Source organism: Rhea pennata, chromosome 28 (assembly GCF_028389875.1).
Source record: "Rhea pennata isolate bPtePen1 chromosome 28, bPtePen1.pri, whole genome shotgun sequence".
In the NCBI taxonomy this organism is placed as follows: Eukaryota; Metazoa; Chordata; class Aves; order Rheiformes; family Rheidae; genus Rhea; species Rhea pennata.
Genome location: NC_084690.1, coordinates 1521808 through 1546298, shown reverse-complemented (window position 1 = coordinate 1546298; position 24491 = coordinate 1521808). Strand labels below are relative to the sequence as shown.

General features: G+C 60.3%; 3 protein-coding genes across 4 annotated transcripts; all 3 read left to right on the top strand.

Moving 5' to 3' along the window:
• Positions 1-1015: 1015 nt before the first annotated feature.
• TGFA (transforming growth factor alpha) lies at positions 1016-18276 on the top strand. Its single transcript, XM_062596879.1, has 6 exons — positions 1016-1095; positions 7911-7964; positions 13453-13570; positions 14223-14372; positions 15846-15955; positions 16068-18276. The coding sequence occupies exons 1-6, from the start codon at positions 1062-1064 to the stop codon at positions 16073-16075; spliced, it is 474 nt and encodes a 157-aa protein (XP_062452863.1). The 5' UTR covers positions 1016-1061; the 3' UTR covers positions 16076-18276.
• A 353-nt stretch (positions 18277-18629) lies between these two features.
• On the top strand, positions 18630-20386 carry FAM136A (family with sequence similarity 136 member A). 2 transcript variants are annotated; one of them, XM_062596885.1, is made up of 3 exons: positions 18630-18881; positions 19941-20081; positions 20149-20386. In XM_062596885.1, the coding sequence occupies exons 2-3, from the start codon at positions 19947-19949 to the stop codon at positions 20335-20337; spliced, it is 324 nt and encodes a 107-aa protein (XP_062452869.1). In that variant the 5' UTR covers positions 18630-18881; positions 19941-19946; the 3' UTR covers positions 20338-20386. The 2 variants fall into 2 exon arrangements, with proteins under 2 accessions (XP_062452869.1, XP_062452868.1); XM_062596884.1 differs by lacking the exon at positions 18630-18881 and adding an exon at positions 19390-19512.
• Positions 20387-21197: 811 nt separating this feature from the next.
• SNRPG (small nuclear ribonucleoprotein polypeptide G) lies at positions 21198-22709 on the top strand. Its single transcript, XM_062596849.1, has 4 exons — positions 21198-21305; positions 21528-21550; positions 21995-22119; positions 22463-22709. Exons 1-4 carry the CDS (start codon positions 21274-21276, stop codon positions 22511-22513), a joined length of 231 nt encoding a protein of 76 aa, XP_062452833.1. The 5' UTR covers positions 21198-21273; the 3' UTR covers positions 22514-22709.
• Positions 22710-24491: the final 1782 nt, after the last annotated feature.

Sequence of the window (24491 nt, the reverse complement as noted above, 5' to 3'; positions counted from 1 at the left end):
AAGGAATGCACTTGTGGTTAGTGAAGCAATCCGGGAGTTTGAGATCTGTGATGCATGCAGATACACGAAGGGAAGGGCTGTTCCCTGCCTTCCTCCTGGCCCTTCACCTCCTACAAATAAACCACAGCCCGGATGGAAAAGCAAGAACTCGCAATCCATGCTATTGTGTTGGGTTTTGTTAACGAATTTGATTTGGAAGCCCTGTGAGTGAAGGCCAGTGATAACATTAAAAGTAACACAGGTTTTCTAGGCCCAGACTCGCACTGTATTTGGCGCCTGTACGCAGTGGGTCCCAGCCACGGAGCTGTGATTCACAGTGCAGGTATTGCCCCTCCTTGCAGCAAAAGGAGCCTGTTACTCTGACATACGATGACCCGAAGCTGGAGTTTCGGCAACAGCCTTTTCAGGGGTCCTGTGAGCCAGTCCTGACGGTACCTGCCACCCTGACCTCAGGCGCCCCAGGCGGGAGGAAGACCGTGACCGTCCCCGTTTCCCAGCGGTGACGCGGTGCGGCCCGGTGCAGCTCGCCCCAGTGAGCCGTGCTAGCAAGGGGGTGCGCTGCTCAGCCGCCCGTGCTTCCCGGCTAGGTACCTACCGGCAGCGCGAAAGCCCCCGGCAAAGCCCTTGCGGGCACAGTTATTTCAGGACAGGTGCAGAGCAAGCTCCGTTCGGAGCCCGGCTCTGGGAGCCCGAGCTGGACCGCAGCTGGGGACACGAGTGGGCACAGAGCTGGGACGCAGCGCGGGGCAGCAGAGGAGAAAATGGGGGCCACAACTGGGACCCTAGCTCGGGGGGGGGGGGCTGCCAGCGGGGAAGACAGCCGCGGGCGCAAGTAGGGGCGCCACGAGCGGGCACTCGCAAGCGCGCAGCGGGGGACGCGCGTGGGGCCGCGGCGTGGGCCGAGGCGCGCGCGTAACGGGGGGCCGCGCCGGGCTCCGCCCCGGGGCCGCGCCGCGGGGCCGCACTGGCTGCCGGCGAGTCCGCGCCCATTTCCGCCGGCGCGGAGCCCGGCCCCTCGGCCCGCTCCTGGGCCGCGCGGCTCCGCCAGCTCCAGCTCCACCATGCCGGGCGAGGCGGCGGCCGTGCTGGCCCTGGGTAGGTGCGGCGGGGCCGGGCCGGGCCGGGCTCCCCGATAACTTGCGCTTGGTTTTTGTTGTCCCCCCTCCGCTGCCTCCCGAGAACCGCCCGCTGGCCGAAACGCCGTCAGCGCGGCCGGCGGGGCAGAGCCGCTCTCGGCGGGGCAGAGCCGCTCTCGGCGGGGCAGAGCCGCTCTCGGCGGGGCTGGCTCGCCCGTGTCTTCTCGGGGGGACGGGGGGGGCGCGGGTTGGGGCTGGGGTCGCGCTGAGCCCCGCGGGCGCTGCGGGCTGCCGGAGCTCCAGCGGTTTGCTGCGGGCAGGGGGAAGCCCGGAGGTACCTGCGGCACTGCCTGCCCTGAGCTGCCTCTGGAATAAAAAAAAGAAAGAAAAAGAAAAAAAAAAAAAAAAGTAGCGTCTGAGTTCTTTCCTCTGCCTAAACTTGGGCGGACTGTCTCGAAAGCGGGGTGGGGGGGGTTCAGCTGACTTGAGCCGGGATCGCCCCCCGAGCCTCGTCCCGCCGCGGGAGCCGAGCCGAGCCGGGCCGGGCCGGGCCGGGCCGAGCGCGCTGCCGGAGGGCCGCGGGCGCGCCGCGGCGCTGGGCGAAGCGGCTCCGCAGGGGCTGCGGCGGCTTCGTTGCTCGACAGCGCTAGTGGCGATCAATAAAACGCGCGACCTAAAAACTACAGCGCTGAAACGTTTGTAAACATGACTGTTTTTCAGCGTAGCGCTTTTCGCAGGCGCCTGATGCGTAATGACTGGACAAGATGCCTCCAATCATGCATTGTCTTGCACTCTGTTAATTTTATGAATCAGTCGGCTCTCGCTTCTTAAATCTTCCAGACGTTTGGCTTCCGTCCCTTCTTAACCGCTCCTAGCTTGTGGGAATGCTCTTTCGTGATGACTTGCTAAGTAGGGCTGATGGTAGAATGAGCTCTTTAGTCTCTTAATTTCTTTGGGGATAGACTTAATTAGTGAGAGGATATTGTCTGATTTGCAATTAAAAGGACAGGATGTTAGTATGCTGTTTTACTCGGGAGACGGTTGAGACGCTGAGGAATCGGAATTGCGCTGTCTGTCGCAGAGCAAAAAGACCCAAAACGGGGACCTGAGGTTGGATCCAGCTCAAATCTGCAGAAGATGGGTTTGGATCCGAATGTGTTACTCAGCCTTGAGAACTGGGGAAAAGGGAGCTGGACTCAAAGGCTTTGATACTTGCCGCAGCTCAGGTGTGCAGCTGCAGGTGGTTAGTGCTGGCAGCACTGCAAAGCGTCCTGGAAGGGGGTTATCTCAGGTGCAGATGGGCCAGGGCAGGGAGGAGAGAGGTCTAGCCCGGGCTTCTTACAAGCACTAGTACTTTGGTAATGGTATTGACGAAAAATCAGCCTATGCCTGGCAATTTGTCTGGGGCCAGTGTTATTTGATGCAGGACTGGCTTAGATAAGACTTTTTTTTTTCCTGAACCTTGTTTTGTTTTCATTGCTGTTGCTAAGAAGAAAGATTGTGAGTTGTCTGATTGTTTTGCCCAGAGACCCTACCTGGGGAGGGAAGGGCCATGTGTGTATGTGCAGACATGCACGCTTGGCCCTGAAGACTCAGAATTTGTTACTGCTTTCCTCTTAAGCCTTGGTGACTCTGTGGTCAAGCCTGGGGCAGGGGAATGTAATGCAAACTGCACAGTGGCTTAAATAAGTGAGGCTCTTCAGAGCACTTGGGTTCAGGAAAGTAACTTGTCTTGGCCCCGTTCCACCCTTTGCCTCCTGTGCTGCCTATTTGTTTTCTCCTTGGCCCTGTCGCTTTCCACTGCTGCACCGAAATGTGTCCTCGCTGCTTCCCCGGCACTTCTTTCTCCCTGTGGCACCCCTTCGCGGTCTTGCTCTCCCTCCAGGATGCCCATCACCTGATACAGGAATGCTCTATCCTTCCCCCAAACTATCTTGTCCGCACCGTCAACCCTGGTGACGCCAGACCTCTTCTGTTCCCTGCCACTGGTGCCTTGCTGCTGCTGTGGCTGTTGACCTTGTGTACTTGCGGCTGGAGGTGTTTTTGTGGCTGTGGGGTGTGGAGCGGGTGTGCAGCTGAGCTGACACAGCCTCTGCTCTGTGGTCACCCGACCCCCCTCTGCCGGGAGCCTTCCCGGGCCAAGGCGCGCGCTGGGCACGTGGGCAGCACGTCCCCTCGGCACCCTGCCCCGGGGAGGGGTTGTGGTCCCCAGTCTCGGGGTGCTGCATCACATGCTTTCAGCTCTGGAAGTCCTCGATCTGACCCTGGCAGAGGAACCGATTGCAGCCCTTGTGTCTGAGGCTCTTGGTCTCCTTGGCCTCCCTTCCCAATTCGGCACCCAGCTCTCCCTTGGTTATATATGAGGGGCTGTCTGGCTTCTGTCGGCCTCAAGCCCAGGTTTTGTTTAAGTCTATGCGATGTTCCAGACACTGCATCCTGAGAAGAGCACTTTTATAAACCTTATCTAAACAATAGATTGGAGTATTGGCTTAAAATAACAAGAGAAGCTGGAACCTCCTCCCACTCGCCCTTCTCCTGTTCTATATATATGCACCTGGTGGCTGAAAAGGGCTAATCTCCAGAGCTGAGGGAAAATATGAGCAAAGCTGATTAGGAGGGAAAACTTCAGGCAGGAAACAAACCTCAGTGATAACCGGGCGCTCCTCAAGAAGAGCGTTGTTAGTCATCGGAGCAGCCAGGTTGTCCCGTCGTCATGGCTCATCCTGGTGCAGATGCAGGATGTACAAGCAGTGCTTGGAGATAGCACAAACTGATATGGCAGCAGGGTGACGGCTGGCGGGTGACGGGACCGTGGGCTGTGAGCTGGGAAACCCATCCGGGAAGCCAGGCAGGCTGCGGAGGGGAGAAATCCTAGGCTGGCAGCACAGAGGGAGCCAGGAGGTTAAAAGATGCTGGGAGCAGGAGCAGTTCCCACAGTGATGGAGCTTTTTGCTGTTACGTTCATACAACTGTTAATGGTGGAGGAGAAGCAGACGTTCACAGCAGATGCTTCCCCAGCGTATTTGAGACAAAGCAGAGTTGTAAAGTGTGTATTTGTCCCCTTGCAAGTCTTGAGCACTGGATATCTCACACCAGGAACCTGGGTTTAGGAGTTCTCAGGCTTGATTATGTTTGGTTTTAGGAGATCTTTTCAAAGCAGAGGGTTCCCAGAAGGTAAGGATGGGGCTTTACAAGAAAGTGAGTAACGATAGGTTGGCTAATGTGTCTGGAAGCATCGTTTAAAATAAACTGGAAAAGCTGGTACAGGATTTGATTTGGTTTTGGGAGAGGGAAACTGAGAGTGGCGCTGAGAAGGGATTGCCAAAATAAAGCAAGGGTTGCTGCTCGAATCCCCCCGCCCCGAGCAGCCTTAGCCTGCCGTACTGTCTGACAAACGTAGCCTTGTTTTGGTGGAGGGGAATCTCAAATTGGGATGGTATAAATAACTGTGCAAATGCGTTGTGCTTTTGTAAGGCACTCAAGTCTACTGGAAAGGTCAGAGATACCCGGTATCCCGGTACGTATTAAATACAGCATAGGGAGTCTTAACACTAGCTGTCCAGAAGAAATCAGTAGGGGGGAGAATAGTGTTTCTTGGCCGGGTGCAGCCCTAAGCCAGTGTCATAAATGTGAAATCATTGCCAACTGGAAAGCTAGAGGTGACGCAGGGGTAGGTGGAGTAGTAAGTACGGACGAGGTGATCTCATGGAGTGAGCTAGATTGCTTTCTTAGCTGGCTTCCTTCAAACAAATGGCTTTAACGCAGCTGAGCAGCACGTTATACCTGTCAGCAGAAGGAAGGTTGGCTGTCGCTACGGATGCGAGAGCACATCTGGGAAGATGCGGCATCCGAGCCCTCTTCATCCCTATCGTAACGGCCAGGAACTGAGTTTGGGTTTCTGGACGGGAGCTGTAGCAAAAGGTGGCTGCTGACAGCCTTGGATGGATAAACCAGAAAGCGGCAGGAGATGGTCCGGCTGCACCATGCCGGAGGGCTGAGCCCTTTCCTGAGCTGACACGTGCGGTTCCTTAGCCTCGCGTGTAAACGGGGTATTGGCCAGATGGGCAGAGCGGATCAGGAGGAGTGCAGCTCTGGGGAAAGCATCTTCCGCTGCACGGACTGCCAGCGTGCTGCAAGATAGGGTGTGAGTCGGCATCGCTGCCAGCTCCAAGGGTAACCAAGTTAGCGTAACAAGGACAGCCGAGAGGAGGCAGGTTGGTCTCAAAGTAACTTTCCCTAGGGAGAAAATGCAGGGAGCAGGCAGGCTCCGTAGTGCGATGGGGAGAAGCCAAAAATCAGGAAAGTTCCCATGATTTTTTCCCTTGGTGCGATTAACTGTACAAACAAACCTGCCGGGCTGTTGTGCATTCTCTCTTGCTTGTTGCCTTCAGTTCAAGGCTGTCTGAAAGATTTCATTAAACCCGTACAAGTAATTGGGTCAAATACGTGTCTGCAGACAGAATTGGAGTGTGCAGTCGGGAGGCTGCAGTGCGTGATCTGCTGGCCCCATCTGGCTTCGCACCCTGGGATTGATCTGTCCAGTTAAATTCTCTTGGTTGCATGGGTTTCCTCTCGCCTCCCCCCAGAAGAACGGTGCTTTTATTCTTGGTTATTCCTGTGTTAGAGCTTGTGCTCTGGTGGGTGGCACGTTTGGGAGAATGACCGCTGTATGTACTGACGATGTGCAAGTATGATGCTGTCTTACTGCTCTTCCCTTGGGAAGCATCTGTCAGAGCTGGGCGCGTTATTTCTCCTCGCTGGAGTTACTCTTGTAGATCAAGCAGCAGAGACCGAGACCCAGACGGAAGCCAGAAGTCATGACTTCAGTTCCTGGATGCTGGCCCAGGCTTGCTCCCTGTTCCTTCATCCAGGGCGATCTGTAGCATCCGAAAGGAGCCCGCTTGGCAAATCCCCCTGCTCGTGTTGGGCAGCTGTTTGCGTGCGCTTTTGAGACCACCTCCCTGTGCGCGTGCCGGGAGCTTGATGAGGGTGGCAGCGCGGGACCTGTGGCCGCGGGTCCCGCGCACCCTCCCGTCTCGCGTGCGGCGTTGCTGCGGCTGTCCCATGTCCCGGGTTTTGGCTGACGAACCGTGCCGCGTACGCGGCCTGGCTGAACCGCTGCTGCCAGCGGTGCCGGGGAGGCTGAGCCCGGGCGGTGAGCGCGAAGCTGCGGCTTGTGGGTGCCCAGTGCAGAGCAGTGGCACGCACAGGAGGCTTTTGCACGCTTAATTCAAGAGACGGAGGCCACAGCGGGTGCCTTTGCTGGCAGCGAGGTCGTTCCATGTTCTCTCCTTTGGTTCGTGTTTGCTTGTTGCGTGTGTGACTTCTCCTCTTGCCCAGGTGTCTGTTAGCAAGGTGGTGCTTGGTGCTCTTGGTGGTCTGATAGACCCCTCAAAAATCCTGTTCTAACATTGCTTCTGTTCTTTAAGCCCAGCCTCTTCATGTGCCTGGAGGGCTGATCTGCACTTCGGGTACCTGTGGGACATGGGGACAGCAGGAGTTGTGAGTCTGCAGGCTGCTGAGGAGGAGGAAGGAGGTGTTGTGGGACATGCTGCCGCGGCACACGTACTGTGCTGGTGACTCACCTGAATCCAAGTGGGGTTTGGACACTTCAGTTCGCTAAAAAGCATGTGATGGGGGTTAAAGTAGTAAATATAGGAATCTCAAACATCAGAATCTGGGTCCAGCCGTTATCAGGAAGAGCTGGTTGTGGATTGTAGATTTTCCATCTGATGCATTAGGACTTATTTATTCATTTCTTATAAGTAATCTTTGTGCTGTCTATTTGTCAGAGACCAGATACGGGTAGGGCAAAGCTCTGGTGAGCTTTGGCCAGGAAACATCTGTGCTGGTGTAATGGAAAGGGGATAACCTTCCTCGGCAGCTCTGTAATGAAAGAGCTGCCATGGGTGCAGGGTTGGAAGGTGGCTCCACATCAAAGGCTTCCAGATGTGCAGGCAATTCTTCAGCAGCCTGTAAAGCCACGTGGGAAAAACCATGCGTTTGAGTAAGGTGAGGTGATTCTGGATTTAACGCTGCCAGGCTCCTGGGGCAGCTGATTGCTTTGTTCTGTTGGCATTTGTCAGTGAGATTTGGGATGGGAAGAGCGCAGCCTTGGGCTGATGGAGTTCAGTACAGGCAGCAGGCTTAAGCAAGGCTCGTTGGCCGTGCAGCCTGACAGTGCTTCATTTGGAAGGATGGTGGCTTTGGGGTAAGCAGGCTCGCAGCAGGCAGCGTTACGCACAGATGCAGGAGGTGAGTCAGGGCTGGTAGAAAGCTGGAGCTGGGGTGATTTGGGATTTGTGGGATCTGTGACTGGTTATGCAGCTGAGCTGACTGTTAGTTGCGAAGAGCACTACAGTGAGGCCCTCAGCTTAGCTAACTGGATATCCATCTCCCACGTACCTTAGTGTTGCCTCGCAAGGGCTTTGTAGGGTCTCCAGCTCTTTCTAAAGATAAACATTGCCAGGGACCTTGAAAACACTCTTTTAAGGTCTTGTTTGTTCTGCCCTGTGAGTGGGTGGAAGTCCTTTTCTTGTCTATCTATGCAGACTGCAGACATGCAGTCCATTCTGTTATTGTAAAATCACACCAATTTTGATATTTTACCTGCAAATTGGAGATTGTTTTTAGTCTCCATTCCAGTTTTAGAATGTCCTATTAAACATCCTAGTGTTTTCCTTTTTAAAAAAAAACACTGCGGCTCTTGTATCCCTCAATTTTGCCTAGAAGCTGAAGACCACTCAGTTTGGGTCCTTCCCTGGTTTGCTCAGGTCAGCTGCCTGTTGGTCTGTGCTGTTTCTCTAACTTGTCTCTCTCCAATTTTTTCCCTAGGTGTCTTTGTAGCTGTGTGCCATGCCCTGGAGAACACGACATCAGCCTTGAGCGGTGAGTTTGCTGTCTTAACTTTCTAGTAGGCGGCCCGGCGTGCGAGTCTCTCTCTCCTGCCCTCCCGCCTGAGCTGCTCGAGCTGTCCCCCTGCTCAGACGCCGATTCCAAGCAGATCTCGTGTTCCCTTTCTGGTTTCTCACACTCCGCTAGCTCAAAAGCATTTCCGCAGCCCTGCCCGAGCGCTCGTGGCGCCCGCAGCTCGGCACCGCTAGTTTTACGTAATGTTTCCCCGAGGTCTCTCCAAGCCTGCCCTCCTGTGCCTGGCTTCGGGCATCCCCTCTGGGTCTTCATCATGGGATTAAGGGAGCAGACGCCCTCCTTGGCACGCGGCCTAGTGCACGCCAGCTGTGGGGCTTGTGTTTCTGCGCCGCGTGCAGCTGCGTGGAGGTGGCAGGAGGGCGGGGGCGAAGGGCAGGGCTCTTGGCCGCACCGTGCACCGAGCTGGGTGTTTGGCTTTGCTGGGGAAACGCTCGGGTGTGAGGAGCAGTCGTTGGCTGCCTTGCTGCGTGCAGTGCTCGCCTTTCACCTTGGCACCTAAGCAGGCTTGCGTGTCATTCGTTAGTCCTGGTGGCACGAGGAAGTGGACAGCTCTTGCAGTGTTTTTTCCAGTGTTGGCTTGTGGAAGGGGGGGGGGGGTTGGTGTCTGCCAGGTCGTTTTTCTCCTGACTTCCCTCTGCCCAGAGCATTGAGCTGTTGGAAGAGCCGCAAAAGAAAACTGACAGTAGTTCATCTGCCGCTTATCCAGCCCGCAGAGGGTTTAACTCCGAGCAGCCTCCTCCCGGCCGCTTAGGCCACCTGGCAAGGAGCCCTTGGAAGCGGAGGGCACGTGGGCAAAAAGCCCTCGCTCGGACAGTGTTCGGGAATTCCCGGCCCTCGCCGTGGGCACGCAAGGCTGCCGCCGGCACGGGCGCCTTCGTTAGGCGATTGGGCAAGAGCCGGCGCGATCCCGGGGGAGGCGGCAGTGGGAGGCTGATTACCGCGTTTTGCAGGGCCTCGCTGGCTGCTGCGGCTGCTCGGTCGATGGCTTGCGCAGGAGCGGGCGGGAAACTGCTCTCTTCCCGTGGGTGGGATGGGGCTGCAGAAGCGTCTGCCGCTGGCCTCCTCCCCGTGGAGACCCTGCCCGGCTCACAAATTTGGCGGGGCAGCTGCGTTGGCCCGTTCTAATTCCCAGGGTGGAAAGTGCTTGGGACTGGCCCCTTCTCTCCCAAAAGGAGGTGGGAGAAGGCAGGGAGGGGTGTGCGGGAACAGGGGCTGCCCGGCACGGATACCTCGGGTTTGCCAAATCTAAGTATTTGGGGAGCGTAGCCTGGGGGGTTGCGTTAAGGTTTCCCCTTCCTCCTCCTCCTCCCGAGCTCAGCGTGGCTTGCGGGTCTCGCAGGGTGGGTGCGCGGCTCTTCCACCTGCCCGGCACTGGTCCAGCTTCCCTGAGGAGATCCAGGAGCTGTGGGGCCCTCGGGGATAAAGGAGAGCCCGGAGATCGAAGTGCAGATGCGACCTCGCATCTGGTGTTCGCAGCTGCCGGCTGTCGCGGCAATCACGGCCTCGCCGGGAGAGGGTCGCGCTTGCGGGCTGGTCGGGCGGGCACGGCAGCACCAAAGCCCTGCCGGCTTCTCTACGGCAACCCGGCTCGATGGCGGCCCCCGCGCTGGTGGAGCGTGGAGGGCCCTGGGCGCCGCGTCGGGAGAGCTGCTGCGCCGGGCTTCGGGCGGCTCGCGGGGGTGCTGGATCCCGGGGAGCGGGCGCCCGGCCCACGGGTAAGCCTGCCCTTGGAAGCAGATGCCGAGGGCTTGGCATGGGTTTGGGCCGGCTCTGCCCAGGCTGGAGAAGCCGAGCGGGTCGCAGGGGCTTGTGCCTCTGCAGAAGACGTGCTGACCTTCTGCGGCGGCGGATGTCTTGGAGTGGGGTTTTTTTATTATTATTTTTTTTTTCAAAGCAAAGCGGCTTTGGAAGGTTTGAGAGTGGCCAATTCATGCGTCCCCCCCGGCTTAGGCAGCACCAGGTTAGGAGGCAGCTGCCTCTCCTGGAAGGCCTGTTTGTCAGCGTCGCTTCTGGCAGGGATATAAAACCTCCTTTCTGGGCTGGAAAGATTGATGGTTCGACCGCGTTAACTGGTGCGTGTTAAAGGCAGCTGTGTTCCCGGAGCGGAGGGGAGCGCTTCCCTCCGGTTTGCGTAGCCTGGCAGCAAAGCTCCGCTTCGGGGCAGGCGCTCGCGAAGCGCAGCTCAAACCCCACGGCGGAAGCGGCTCGTGGGGAGCCGTCCTTGTCGGCGCCCGCCTCGTGCCTCAGCCCCTTTTTTAGGGTTGGACTGTCCTGGCCCGGCTCTGCGTGTGGAGCATCTCTTGGGAACGGAGCCCGCGCGGTGGCGGCAGCGAGGGGAACAGGTCTGCAGCGATGCTCCCGGGAGACGACGCTGAAACGTGCCCGGGTTCGCGCGGAGGCGCCTGGGCTGCGCTGCGCTGGAGGAAGGAACCTTGCAAGAGAAAGCGAAGTTGCAGTTTTGGGGTGACTCCAAAGCTGGATGAGAAATGTTCGGCCGGATGGAGCCGCTCGCTCGGGCGCAAGACGCGAGGTGCCGCCAGTTGCACAACTGCCCCGCGAAACCGCGCGTCCTCAGACGGACCCGGCGCTGGGACAGGCGCCGCGTGTGCCCCCCTGGAGCCGGGCAGCCCGGGCTCTGCCCGCCTGTAGCAGGCTGGGGGGTGCTGGCGGCGTCTCTGAACGGGGCAGAAGCCGTGCCGGAGCCTGGGAACGGCGGGCAGGCGACGAGCACGCTGTCGGGCGGCTCGCGGAAAACAGCCGGAGGAAGGAGGCTCCCGTGGCCCGCTGCGGGAGCCGCTGGCGGGGGAGCGGAGAGTTTCCGTGCGTCTCCCCCGTCTTAAAACGGCCCGTTTGTTCCAAGGGTCCTTGGCTGCGGCGCGAGCTGGCAGGGAGGATAGTAGGGTTTTCATGGGGAGAGAGGCAGGAGCGCTGGAAAGCTCTTTGGGACGCGGTGACTCGGGGGTGGCAGGATGCCCGAGAGGAAGCTGGAAACGTGAGAAAAGGCTGGAGAGACGGATTGATCGGGGAACGGCCGGTGGGAGCCGGCGCACGCGCGGCAGAGCAGCTCCCGGTCGCCCGGAGCAGCCCCGGCGGCACGGAGCTGGGGCCGGCTGAGCCCTGGCAGCCCGCCGGGGCCCGGGCGTGGGGCGGCGGAGCCAGGGCGGAGGAGGCCCCGCTGCGAGTGAGGCAGCGGCCCGGCCTCCGAGGAGAGCTGCCACCTTCCCAGGACGGCTCGGGCGGTCTTGCGACCCGCGTGGATTTGATCAGGAGAGGTGGCGGGTCCTCGTTAGCTCCGGGCCAGATCGCTGGCGCTTGAGTTGCAGGATCTGGCGCCCCAATTCGATGCACGGCCGGGCGGGGGGAGCCCCAGGGGAAGGTCCCAGCGTGCCGTAGCTCTGGCTTTCTGGGCACGCTTCCGATTTCCACCCCCGTCGGGTTAAAAGACGACGTTGTCTGCTTGTATCCCCCCCCCCCCCCGGCCGCGTCCCTCCGTCGCGGAGCAGAACGCGGGCGGCCGAGACGCTGGCCCGGCACCCGCGGCGACGGATGCCGCCGCGAGAGCGGAAGGAGCTGCGAGACGGCGAGGATGAAACAAAAGGGGCGGCGAAGGGAGGCCGGGAAGCGGGCCAGGGCGGCGCGGCGGCGGGGAGCTGGCCCTTCGCGGAGGGCAGGGTGCCGAGGCCGCAATGTGGCCTGCAGCTGCTCTCGCTGCGCTGCGTAATCCGAGTCAGGCGAGGGTTTGCGGAGGTGCCGGAGGGGACGTCCTGGCTTTAGGGATACGTGCCGGTGGCAGGCTCGGTTTTCCTCGCGGGAGGTCACCCAGCGGGTGAGCGTGGTGGTGCTCCTGCGCCGGGGTGCGGCGGTGACCGCGGGCCGGCCGGAGCGGCGGCGTGGCCGAAGCCTCGGCTGCGCGCGGTGGAGAGCAGCCTCGGGGCGCTTGCGGCTTTCTGGCAGCAGCTGAATTGCTGCTGAGAGGTGACAGTCTCCCTGGTCCAGGAGAGCGCTTGGTGGCGGAGGTCGCAGCCGGGGGAAGCGGTCTCCGTCGGGTGGCCGCACGCGAGCGGTGCAGGCGGCAGCGGTCTGCGGTTCCCTCCTGCCGAGACGTCTGCAGCCCGCCTGGTGGGAGGACGGAGGGGTTTCCGCTTCGCCAGCGAGGTGCTTGGCCGAGGCGTAAGCCGAAACGCTGCAGGAGGCCTGGGGAGCTGCGGCCGCTCCGCGCGCGCCTTGTTGCACGCGAATTCCCCGGGTGCGAAGAAGGGTGGCGGTTTTCATCGGCGAAGGCCGAACCTCAGCTCCTCATCCTTTGAGGGCCGCGCCGTGGGCTCGAAGGGGACCTCGGCAGCGGTGCTGGTCGTGGCCACCGCATCACCCTCTTTGGGGCGCAAAATGGCTGTTTGGACACGGCCCCGTCTCCCTGCGCTGCCGCTCGCCGACGGGCGTTTGCAAGATCTTTTCTTGCTTTGCCTCGCCTGAGACCCGGAAGCATTAGAAAGACGTGGATTTAATTACCCCAGCCTGTCATAAATTCATGGAAACAGGAACTTGAGGTGGCTTTGAAACGACAGGGATCGGATGTGCTTTATACGAGGGCTAATGCGAAAGCAGGATATTTGTTTTCCGTATCTGCCGGGGAGGATAATTCAGAACAGCACGGGCCGTAACGCCGAGCAGTGTTGGGGCTGGCGCGTGCCCCGCGTCGGAGCGCCCGCGTTTCGAGCCGCTCCGTGCGTCCGCCGGCGAGCCCGCCGGGGCCGGCTCCCCGCGCACCAGGTGTTATTTAACTCTCTCCTCCCCCAGGAAGGATTTTGAGCTTTAAGCTCTTTAGCAAATTCTTCCAGTGCCGGCAAGGCTTAGCAGGTCCCCGTATGCCCGGCTCCAGCTCCGTTAAGCGTTACGAGCTGCTCGCTTGGGGCTCGCCGCGCGGCTGCAGAAGGGCTCGCCAGACCCGCGCGAGCGGCTGATCCCCCTTCGCGCCGCGCTCCTGCCCCGTCCGCTCTGCCCGCCGTCGCTCCCTCGCTCGGTGTGACGGTCGCGGGCCGGATCCCGGCTGGACGCTGGCGGGCGCGCCGCTGCGGGTGCTTCTCGCCCGCTCCCGCGGGTGCAGGCAGGCTGCCGGGGGCGCGGGGATTGCAGCCCGGTGCCAAGGCAGCGCTGGAGCGCCGCGGTGCTGGCGCCGAGCCCCGAAGGGCCCTGGAGCCGGGGTAGGGCTGCCCGCGCCGCCGGGCGAGCTGCTGGGAGGACGCGATGTGCTTCTCCTTGAGCAATTCGGCGCCCTTTGTTTCGGGCGACGAATTCGAATTTCGCGCTGCGTCCTGGGCACCCGAAAATATATCCAGCCGTAAAACGCACGTGCAGATCTGCACTGACCGAGTCCGGGTCGCTGCCAGCCCCAGAGCCCGCGGACGGGGTCGGAAATGCATCCTCCTCCTTTTTCTCCCCGCTCCAGGTCCCCCGGTGGCTGCGGCAGTGCGATCCCATTTTAACGACTGTCCTGACTCTCACAGCCAGTTCTGCTTCCATGGGACCTGCAGGTTTTTGATTCAAGAGGACAAGCCAGCATGCATGTAAGCGGGTCTCTCGTCCGCCCCGTCGCGGGCGAAGCGGCCGCGGCACCAGCCGCAGCAACCCGTGCGTGCGCGCGGTGCTGGCGCTGGCGCGGCGATGGCTACAGAGCAGCCACAGGGAGCCTGGCCCGGCTGAACCTCTTTCATCTCTCCCTTGCTGCAGTTGGGCTCGAGATTAAGAGTGGGATGGAGCGGCTGAAGAACGGGCGAGGTGCTCTGCTCGCTCCGGGCCCCGCTGGCGAGGCGGGACCGGCGTGTTGGTCGAAGGAGCGAGGCTGGGTGCTCGGCGGGGCGGGGGGGAGCAGCGCTCCGCGGGGAGCGGGGGCAGCTGAGCACCTGCCCAGGATGGTGGCCATCCAGGCGAGAGGGTGGCAAAATAAAGCATTGCCAAAATTTTTTCGATACGTATACCTTATTTCACAGACTAGTGTTGAGCAAGAGCTACACTAACTTCAGCCTGGGCTTTGCCTGGGAGAAAGGATGCAAGATCAGGATCCAGAGGGGCCTTCTCAGGGTCATTTGCATCTCCTCTGGACTGTCCAGCAGGAATTTCCCCCAGAAAAGAGGAATTTAATCCTGTTTCTGTTGGCCTTTGAGCTTGTGCCCTTGCGAGGCAGCTCCGGGTTAATTCCCTTCTCCGCTCCCCTTGCAGATGCCACTCCGGGTACGTCGGGACGCGCTGCGAGCACGCGGATCTCCTCGCCGTGGTCGCTGCCAATCAGAAGAAGCAGACGATAACTGCCTTGGTGGTGGTGTCGGTGGTGGCCTCGGTTGTGCTCATCGTGGTGTGCGTGTTAATACAGTAAGTACGTGCGGCGGGCGGCTGGGTCGCAGCTTGCTGAGCAGGTCCCTGAAAATCAAAGCCTTGTTCCCCCAGGAGGGTTTGGGCGCTGGCTCCGGCAGGGCTGAAACATCCGCGTAGAGCTCGTTGCGCTGTCCGAGCCCTGCGCTCCCGTGTGCAACTGTCAAGGGTGGGATCTCCTCTGGGAGGTGCCTCTGGCCCTTGCAGAGCCCTTATTTGGGGTTGCAAAGAGATGGGTGGGGTGCACATCTCGTTCAAACATCAGTCTGGAGCCCCTAATGATTTGTTATCTAGCAAGATAAGCAGTTACCTTTCCAAGGGAAACTTTCTTCTTGAGGAAAAGCCAGCTCACCTTGAAAGCTATCTTAATTGGGTGAAATCCAAAGCTAACTTGAGGGGCTGGTTTCTAACTGCTTCCCAAAACTTGGGCTAAACTCAGAAATGTCCGTGAGGCTGGGCCCACTGCCAGCTAGGCAGGAAAGACAGTTTTGGGGCAATCTGCCTGCTACAGCTCCAGGTAAAGCTAGAGGTGGCCATAAATCAGGTTCTGCTCAGTCTGGTGTGTGCATGGGGAGTGCGAAGTCCTGCTTGGTCCTCCGGTGGGCTCAACTGCAGGCCTGAGCCCTCAGATTCGGCAGAGGTTGAGCAGGGAGGTGATCATCTCGGGGCTGGTCTTGCTCGCATGTTAATGGATTCGCTTTTAATGCGGGTGACGAGACACTTCTGCTATCCTTACCTTGCTGGTGCTGTTGGTGGTTTCTGAGAGAAGCGAGCCTTGGCACCGTTGGTGTTACGCAGCTGAAAGCTTCCAGCCACTGCTGCGAAGCTTCAAGCAACTATCCTGCGCGTTGTGCCAGATAACTGGAATGGCACTGAACAGCTCGTCCCCTTTGATGCAATGTACCTCGGTGGTGATTTATGAGGACAGGGCAATAATACTCATGTTGCAACACGCGTGTTTTTTATTAAGCTAAAATTAACGTCTCCACTGTATAATTTGGAGGAGCGGGTAGCGTTGTGGTGGCTGCATTCCCAAAGGGGGAGGTTTGCGCTGGGAAGCACGTTGCTTCATCGTTCCCCTGCGTGTTCCAACTCCTCTGAAACTCTTTGTAACGAGATCAAAGGGACGGACCGGTCGGTACAGCTGCCATGGCTCTGGCTGTAGCTGTCGCCTTTCTGCTGGGCAGCGTGTCCTGACGGTGCAGATGGAGCCTGCCGCCGCGAAGCCGTGCGTGCAGCGAGGCGCTGGCCACGCGTTGCCCCGTGGTTCCGCCCGCCCCGCATCCAGGGCGCGCTGGCCTCGGTGGTGCTGCCCGTGCTGGGATGGTCCTCCCGCCCGGGCTGTGTTTGGGCGCGACCTCGGGTGCTCTCTCGGAGTTGGCAGAGCTGACGTGGGGTGGCCAAGGGCAGGATTTGGCCCGAGTATGTTGGTCTCGGCTTTTTACCGTGTCCCCTCCCCTGCTTGCGTTTCAGTTGCTGTCGGGTAAGAAAACGCTGTGAGTGGTGCCGAGCCGTGGTGTGCCGGCAGGAGAAGCCCGGCGGGCTCCTGAAAGGCAGCGCGTCCTGCTGTCACTCGGAGACAGGTAGGGAGAGCGGGGCCGCTGGGGCGCCTCGCGTCCCCGGGGCGCGGGGGCCGGCCGGGCCCAGCAGCCCCCCACCAGCGTAACCGTGTGTCCCCCTGTGCTTCTTCTGCAGTGGTCTGACAGCGAGCTGGGCCCGGTAGCTGCTGCGGATGGACTTGCTACAGCTTGACAGCGGAGGCCCGTGCCGTTCCAGAGGCGAACGCAACTTCTTTCCTTTTTTTCTTTTTTTTTTTTTTTTTTTTCCTTTCTTTTCCCACCCCCCCCCCGGCGGGAGCTGATGTGCGGGCGCTGTGGAGGGGAGGGAGGGCATCCCGCGCTGCCCGCCGCGCTGCCAAAACCCTGCCGAACCGAGGCCGTGGGGCGAAGGTGTGATGCAAGGGCCTCATCTCCGTGCCAGCGATGGGAATTTTACGGACTGTTTTACAGGCGTTGGCCGCCTTGGACGCGCGGCACGTGGGTCAGCTTCGCGTTTACGCGGCTGCGACGACAGGGGCTCGGGGAAGGGGTTTGGACACCAGGACTGGAGTGAGCGAAAGGGCCGTTCGGGTCGGATTCCTCTGTTTCCCTAGGACCGTGTTAGCGTCTGTCCTGCTTTGAGACGCTCCGCCGAGGCCGGCGCTTGGGTTCTCGTGTCCGTTGCAGGGAGGAAGAGTCACGTTTTCCCAGGGATGTCCCGCCGGCCTGACTGCGGTGCCCAGGGCCGGGCACGTGTTTTCTCCTCCGGTGCTCTGCTCCCTTTCACGGGCACCAGCTGGAAGGGAGGAAGCGCCGCCAGCCCAGGCTGGAGACGGTGCCTTTGAGCTTTGCTTTCTTTTTTGCTTGAAACCTAGAGGCAGAAAGCTTTGCAAGGTGCTGGGGCAGGAAGCAATGAGGGGTTTTAATTTCTTCAAGCTTAGGGAGGTGCAAAACAGGAGCTGGAGGTGATGACGGCAGCAAAACCGGTTGCAAGTAGGGTGTTGAAAACGCCGCTTGACGCAGGGCTTGCGGAAGCGCTGGCCTGGCCCGTGGTCTCCGCGGGCCCGGAGGCGCGTCGAAGCGAAGGGGGCTCTTGCAGACCGCTCCTCCGGCGCGGAAGCGGCGTCGCCCCCGCTGGGACGCTAGCGCGAGACCAGAGCCGGCGCCTCGGGCGGCAGCGCGTCGTTCTGCCTCTCGGCCGGAGCTGCCTGGCTCTCGGCCCTTCCCGCCGCCCCGGGGCGAGATGCGCTGATGCCCGATGACCAAATTCGACAATCCAGCGTCGAAGCAAGCGCTCCTGGCTGGGCCCGCGCGGCGGGCAGGGGACTCGGCGGAGCGCGGCGCTCGGCCCCTCCGCGCGGGCAGCCTCGCGCCCGGAGCCCGCCCCGGCTCGGCTGCTGGGCTCGGGGAGCAACGGGCTCGTTGCTGCAGCGGGTTCGGCTCTCCCGCCTGCTGCATCGATTAGCTGCCGGCTGCCGGTGGCATCTCGGGGCGCCGGGATGCTTCCTGGGGACGTGCTCCGGGGGTGCTGGCCGGCCCTGCCCCAAACCCCCTCGGGCGCCGGCGGGCGCTGCCTGCTCGGCCCCCCCGGGCCGGCTCAGCCTCGCTGCCCCGCTGCTGTTCCTTCTCCCCACTGCCGACGGCCGGAGGTCCGGCTCCCCGGCCCGCTGCGGTCCCCGTTCGCGTCTCCCGCTCTCCGCTCGCATCCCCCCCCCCCTCCGCCCGGCATTCCAGGACCGGAGGGAAAGCGGCAGTGCATCCGCGCAGCTCCGGCCGAGCCACTTCGCCTTGCGCCCCGTGGCGTGCCAGGCCACTTCCCGGGAAGCCGAACTTGGGTTTTTCCTCGAATGCTTGGATTTATTCCCTTTTGTTTGTTTTTTTTTTTTTAAACAAAAAAAAGCCCGAGGAGAGCCCGAGCGGGCGGCTTTCCTTCCCGCAGCTGCGCCCCGCAGAGGCAGCGGGTTCCCTCCGTCTCGGCATCTCATGCAATACGAGCAAATCCCAAGATGTTGCCTGGACCACGCTAACTGTGGGGACAAATATGATCTTTTATTAATAATAAAATGAACCTTTAATCCTAGGAAACCTCCTCAAGCTGGTGCTCTAACCTCCAGTGGAATTGTTAATCCTTTTCATAGTCTTCATCGTAACCAGCCAGAAGCTTTTCTTTTTTTTTTTTTTTTTCATGGTTACTCTAATGTCTTCTGTATATGTTGCACTGAAAGTTAATATTTAATGTTTTAATTTATTTTGTGTGGTTAAATTAATTTTTGATTTCTGTAATATGTTACTGTGATTGGCTGTTCTTTTCCCCTAATACCTGGATTATAGTTATTTAAGTGATATAAAGGACACTTTTTTCAGAATGCTTCTCGCTGCTGTTTTGCTCGCGGGATCCAAGCCGCGCTGCGCCGCGGGGCGTCCCACGGAGGAGGACAGCGCGCGGGGCCCGCCGGCGGCGGAGGCTGGAGGGCGGCTCAGCGCGGCGGGCGGCCGCCCTGGGGGGCCCCTTCCCGCCGCTCCTCTCCTGAGGAAACCCGTTTTAATGGGAAGAGTAAAAATAGAGGAGAAAGCGCCTAAGGGTCAGCGCCTCGGCTGGGGCGGCCCTGGAAATAGCGGCCGTGCGCGGGGCTGCAGGCTCGGCCCTCCCCGCGCCGGGAGGCCTTCGCGCCGTCACGCATTCCCCGCGTGTTTGCCCCGTGCCGTCACCGCCGCGGCAGCCCTGCGCTGGCCCCTTCCCTGTGCCGCCTGCACCGCGCTGGGTCCGACGGCAGCCAGGCTGCCCGCACCGCTACGGCCGCCCGGCGTTTGGGGACCGGCCGGGCCGGACTGGGACCAGTGGAGCAGCACCAGCGTTGCGGCGTGGGGCTCTGTGGCACGAGCGGCGTGGGGCTGGCTCTGCGTCCCGGGCGTCCCGTCGTGGCCCGAGCATTGCATCGCGGTGCGGGGCGGGCATTGCGGCGCGGCGCAGGTATTGCATTGCAGCGCGGGCGCTGCGGCGTGATGCAAGCGTTGCGTCACGGGCGCTGCAGCGTGGGGCGGGTATTGCGTCACGGCACGGGCATCGCGCTGCAGCACCGGCAGCGCAGAGCCGGTATCGCTCTGCCGTGCGGCACTGCACCGCGCTGCAGGCGGCGCGGCGTGGGCGCTGCGCCGCGGCACAGCCGCGCTTCCCGCGGCGCTGCGCGGCGCGGCGGCCGCAGCCGTGCGGAGGGAGGGACCGCCGGGGGCCGCGCCTGCCCGCTCACGTACTGTCCTCCCCGCCGGCGCCGGCGGAGCGCCGGGGGCCCCGGCAGCAAAGCGGCAGCGCTGCGGCTGCCGCGGGCCCCGCGCGTCCCCTCGCGCCGCGCCGGCCCCACGGGGGGGCGGGGCCAGGGCGGGGCGGGGCGGGGCTAGGCGTAGGGGCGGGGTCAGGGGCGGGGCCAGGCGTGGGGGCGGGGCCAGGGGCGGGGCCGGCCGGGGGGGTGTGGGCGCGGCTCGGCGCTGACCCGGGAAGCGGATGGGCCGGGCCGGGCATGGCGGAGGCGGCGCAGGGCCGGGTGCAGGCGGCCGTGGAGAGCATGGTGCAGGGGCTGGAGCGGGACAGCATCCGCGGCATGCAGGTACGGGCGCCGCCGCGGCCCCCGCGAGCGCTCCGCACCCGCCGTGCAAGCTCCGGGCAGCCCCTGTGCACGCTCTGTGCAAGCTGCGTGCACCCCTGTGCACACTCTGCAAGCTCCATGCTCCCCTGTGCACGCTCTGTGTACTCCTGCGCAAGCACTGTGCAAGCTCTGTGAACGCCTGGACAAGCCCCGTGCACACACTGTGCAAGCCCTGTGCACACTCTGTGCAGCTCCTGTGCAAGCATCATGCATGCTCTGTGCCTGCCCCGTGCAAGCTCTGCATGCTGTGCTGCCTGGCCCATGCACCGCTGCGCAAGCAGGAGGGCAGCGCTTTGCAGAGGACCCTGGGCCCGCCGGCTCCGTGCATGCTTGTTGCACACGGGGCACGACGCAGGGCGCTGACAGCACCACGGGTCCGCTGTCCGCAGGGCGCCATGTTCCGGTGCAGCGCACGGTGCTGCGAGAGCAGCACGGCCTCCATGCAGCAGGTGCAGCAGTGCATTGAGCGGTGCCACGCGCCCCTGGCGCAGGCGCAGGCCATCGTCACCGGCGAGCTGGAGCGCTTCCAGGTGAGGGCCGGGGCGGGCAGCGGGGGCAGCGGGCGGCGCGGCCGCTCACAGCCCTCTCCCCACGCAGGACCGCCTGAGCCGCTGCACGCTGCACTGCAACGACAAGGCCCGGGACTCGCTGGAGGCAGGCGGCACCGAGGCGCGGGTGCGGGCGCAGCTCGACGCCTGCGTGGCCGCCTGTGGCGACGAGCACCTGCGCCTCCTGCCCACCATGGCCCGGAAGATGAAGGAGAGCCTGGCCACCCTGGAGCAATAGCACCGGGCGCTGGGCTGTGGCCCCGGGCTTATTAAAGGAGAGGAGCAGAGCTGGGCCCTGGCGGCGCTGTGGCGGTGGCAGCGGTGCACGAGGCGTGGGTGGCAGGGGCGCCGCGGGGGCTGGGGGTCTGGGTGCTGGCAGGGGGGGGAGCTGCCTGCGGAAGGGCCAGTGGCCACGGGGTCGGCATGCATGGGGCTACCGCCGCGCGCGTGCAAGGGGCAGTGACCCGCGGTGAGCATGGGTGCGGTGTGGGGGCGATCCTGCACGTGCGCGTTGTGTGGCACAAGCGCCGCGCACGTGCAAGGCGCAGGGGCATCCCTGGGTGTGTGCAAGGCGTGGGGCGACCGCTGCGTGTGTGCAGGGAGTGGGGTGATCCGTGCATGGTGTGGGGCAACCCCTGGGTGCAGGGGGGGGGATCCTTATGTGTGTGCGAGGTGTGCGGTGGTCCCTCGGGTGTGCAGGGCGCGGCGGGAGCCCGGCGCGTGTGCGGGGCGCGGGCGGCGGCGCCGGTCCCGCTGCGTGGAGCGGCGCGCGTGTCCGCGGGGGAAGCCCGGCGGCGCTGGGAGCACGTGGCGCTCTCCCCGGCCGTATTGACCCGCGTACGCGCGCAGTTCGCGTTCCCAAGGCGGTGCCGCCGTCGGCTCCGGGAACGGCCGGCCGCAGGAGCCTTCCGGCGGCAGCGACTTCACCCCCCTCCGCGGTGGTGTTCCCGCGGGGCCTCCGGGGGCGCTTCGCGCCACAGCTGCCGCGCCTCTATTCGGGGGAATGCGGTAACCGCCGCGCGAAGGGGGGGGGCCACTTTGCGGGGAGGGGCGAGGGCGGACGCGCGGTCGCCATTGGCTGGCGCGCGGGCCACGCGGGCGGGCGGCGGCGCGGTGACGTCAGACGGCGGCGCGAGCGGCAGAGAGGACGGCGGCCCCGCGCTGAGGAGACGCCATGAGCAAGGCGCACCCGCCCGAGCTGAAGAAGTGGGTACCGGCGCGGGGGCGCCGAGGGAGGGAGGGAGCGGGGGGGAGAATTGAGGGGGTGATGTTGGGGGGGCGCGAATAACGCGAGCGACCGTTATTCTCCGCCCGCCGCCATCCCGGCGTGCATTGCGCGGGGGGCTGGGGGGGGGGGGGGAGGGGGTGTCATGGCGGCGGGCCGCGCTGCTCCCGCCGCTCTGACCCGCGCCCGCCGTGTCGTTGCAGGTTCATGGACAAGAAGCTGTCACGTGAGTGCCGCCCGCTGCCGGCGCCCGGGCGTGTCGGGGCGCGGGGGGGGGGGGGGGGGCGGGAGGAGGACCCCTCCCTCCCTCCCTCCCCGGGCCCTTCTCCCGGCGGGGCCGCTGCCACGTACGAGCTCGGGGGGCGGCGGGTTGCGCTCTGCCTAGAGTCGTGCCCCATGTCGCCGTGGTGCTGCTCCCCCCCCCCCCCCCCCCCCCGTATATAATTGCACCAAGACGGTGTTTCGTTGCACCGATTTCCACCCCCTCTCTTCCTACACTCCTTTTGTTGCACAAGCAGCGTTAAGATGAGATGCTTTTCATGCCTGTGATTGAAATAAATCTCCCAAACTTTTATTATGATACTACAGTCTTTCAAAGCTACTGTTCTGATCCAAACCCCAGCAAATGCCACAGTAAGTGGTCCTGTTCCTCACACTGAATTTCTTTTAGTGAAGTTAAATGGTGGCCGACACGTCCAGGGGATATTGCGAGGGTTTGATCCCTTCATGAATCTAGTCATAGATGAGTGTGTGGAGATGGCACCAGGAGGACAGCAGAACAACATAGGGATGGTGGTAAGTACTAGCTTGGATTGTCTGGACTGAAGCAAGTAAAGGGTACTGTCTTTCACCACCCCGCAGAGATCGCTAGTATGTATCTTTGAAGGAGCTGAGTTACATGAAGTTGATTTAAACTTGCTGTAAAGTGATGTATTTGCACACAACAAACCATTAAACTTTAAAGTTAGTTACAGCTCACCTATGCAGGAGGATTCATATTAACTTTGTCTTTGGAGCAGCATGTACTGCGCAGTCTTCTAGGAAGACAAATTTGGAGAGGGCAGGGGAAGCCTACAGTGTTACAGAACCGTGTTTACTGATGTGCTTCATTGTGGCTGCTCTGAACTTTTCTTTTTAGGTAATACGAGGAAACAGCATCATTATGTTAGAAGCCTTGGAACGAGTATAGAAACCGGAACGAGTATAGAAACCAGTGAAACCCACTCAGTGACAGTGTGCAACGTGGGATGATACCTGTATGTGCAGCATGTGGGGCTGCAACGGGACCTAACTCTACTATTTTGTGTGCTCGCTTGAATCTTCTACAATACATCACTTGTGTAAACTTATTTTTTGTTAAATAAATTTTGTAAGGGTTTAAGTAACTTGACTGAGTTGAACTTGCCTTTTTGCGTAACAGGGCAGCTGGAATATGCTGATGCTTTGGTGCAGTAGGTGCTGTTATTATGCTGCTAGCACAGTTGATCTGTTTTATTTGATAGCCTTAAAACTCTGAAAAGCTCTCAGGGGCCTTGCTTCCTTCAAGTGGGTGAAAAAGGGAAGCAAATAAGCTTGTCCCTGCAGCAGAAAACATAAACAGGCTTTTTTTTTTTAATATATATATATATATATATAGGCATGTTAAAAGTGGCATTAAATTTGGTCCTCTCCTGCCTCTTGTGCGAAACAGGCTATTAAGCTTCTTTTACACTGTCCACCTACAAGTAGTGACCAAGGCTGCAGTATTTCTCATATTAAAATGTTTGTGACAGCAACTTGATTACAATCTGCAGCTCCAGCGTGAGGTATTGATACTTTGGGGTAGAGTAGACTGAACAAAGCACAGGCCTCTGCAGTACTAGCACTAAACCTGCAAAAGGTTTAAAGCATTCAAACAGGACTAGTGCTTCCTGTGAATCTAGTAGTAACATCACTTGTAATTTAGATGTGAATGCTGCAGAAAGGGCACTATATTATTCCCTAGGCCCTCTACCACGGGAAGGCTAGTTGCAGGGCTGGCCTGGATACTGACACTAGCAGACACGCTGCAGCAGGTACTCTGGCCTCCATGGCAGTTGCTGTCTTATGAAGCCCTTGCATAACTCTTCCCATCCCCACTTGCTACTACAGTTTTAATAGATAATCTAAGACTAGATGCATTTGTCACTAATTTAAGAGACTAGTATCAGTGAACAACTTAAGACCTGTACAGCAAATTGCTGGAATGACAGAGTCTCAGGCACTGGTTTCTTCTCTCCCCCCCCCCCCACATGAAAGGAAGCATATAACTCTCAGAAGCCAAGAGGCATCCTCAAGATTTTCTTGCCCTTGCCTAATGCTTACTGTGGGAAAGGAGATCCACAGAACAGCACTGTACTGAGCAAGGCAGCCCAAATGATCTACTTTGTGCTCCATTCCATCACTGTCTTAAAGGACACGATGCTTACCTGTTTGAACTGAAGTTCTTGGACAACTTTACTATTTGTTGTGGCACAAAGGAAAGCCTGCAGGGGACACTCAGGAGCTGAAGGAGATTTTCTTGAAGAGCCAGATGGAAATCAGCCTTGTGGATTTGTTTTTGTGAAAAAGAACTTTCACTTGTTATTGACAGGGATGTTCTCTTTTGTTACTACAGTTAAGAAAAAAAAGTGCTAAGCACTTTGCCAAGAGCGAATAAGGACCCCAGCCAAAACCAAGCATTACTAAGAAAAGGGTAGAAGGAATGCTTCAGGCAGAGCATATACACTTTTTCAGAAGCTTTGACTGGACATGCCTGAGTATTTTAGTCTTGTAGAGCACTGTAGGTACAGAGTATGAGAGACAGTAATGAATAAAAATACTTAGTTGCTTTTCAGAGTTCACTCACTGCAAGTGCCCCAGAAGCACGAAGCATGTGAGCAATCCGAAAGGAGGTAAGCCCCTTACACAAGTGGCAAAGTAAGTGGGAGTTTGGCTACCACTCACATTGGTCCAGTAAATTGCTAGAACTCTGGTTATACAACAATGTAAGGTTGTAAGCCAGCTTACAGCAACCCACAGGAGAGATTCAGCCCATCTTTTTGTTCTGCAGTTTAGCTTTGAAGTGCTCATCTTTCCCAGCATAAGCACTCAGCAATCCTACTAGAGGCTTGTTCAGAGTGTCCCCCCCAGCTAGGCAGTCAGCCAGG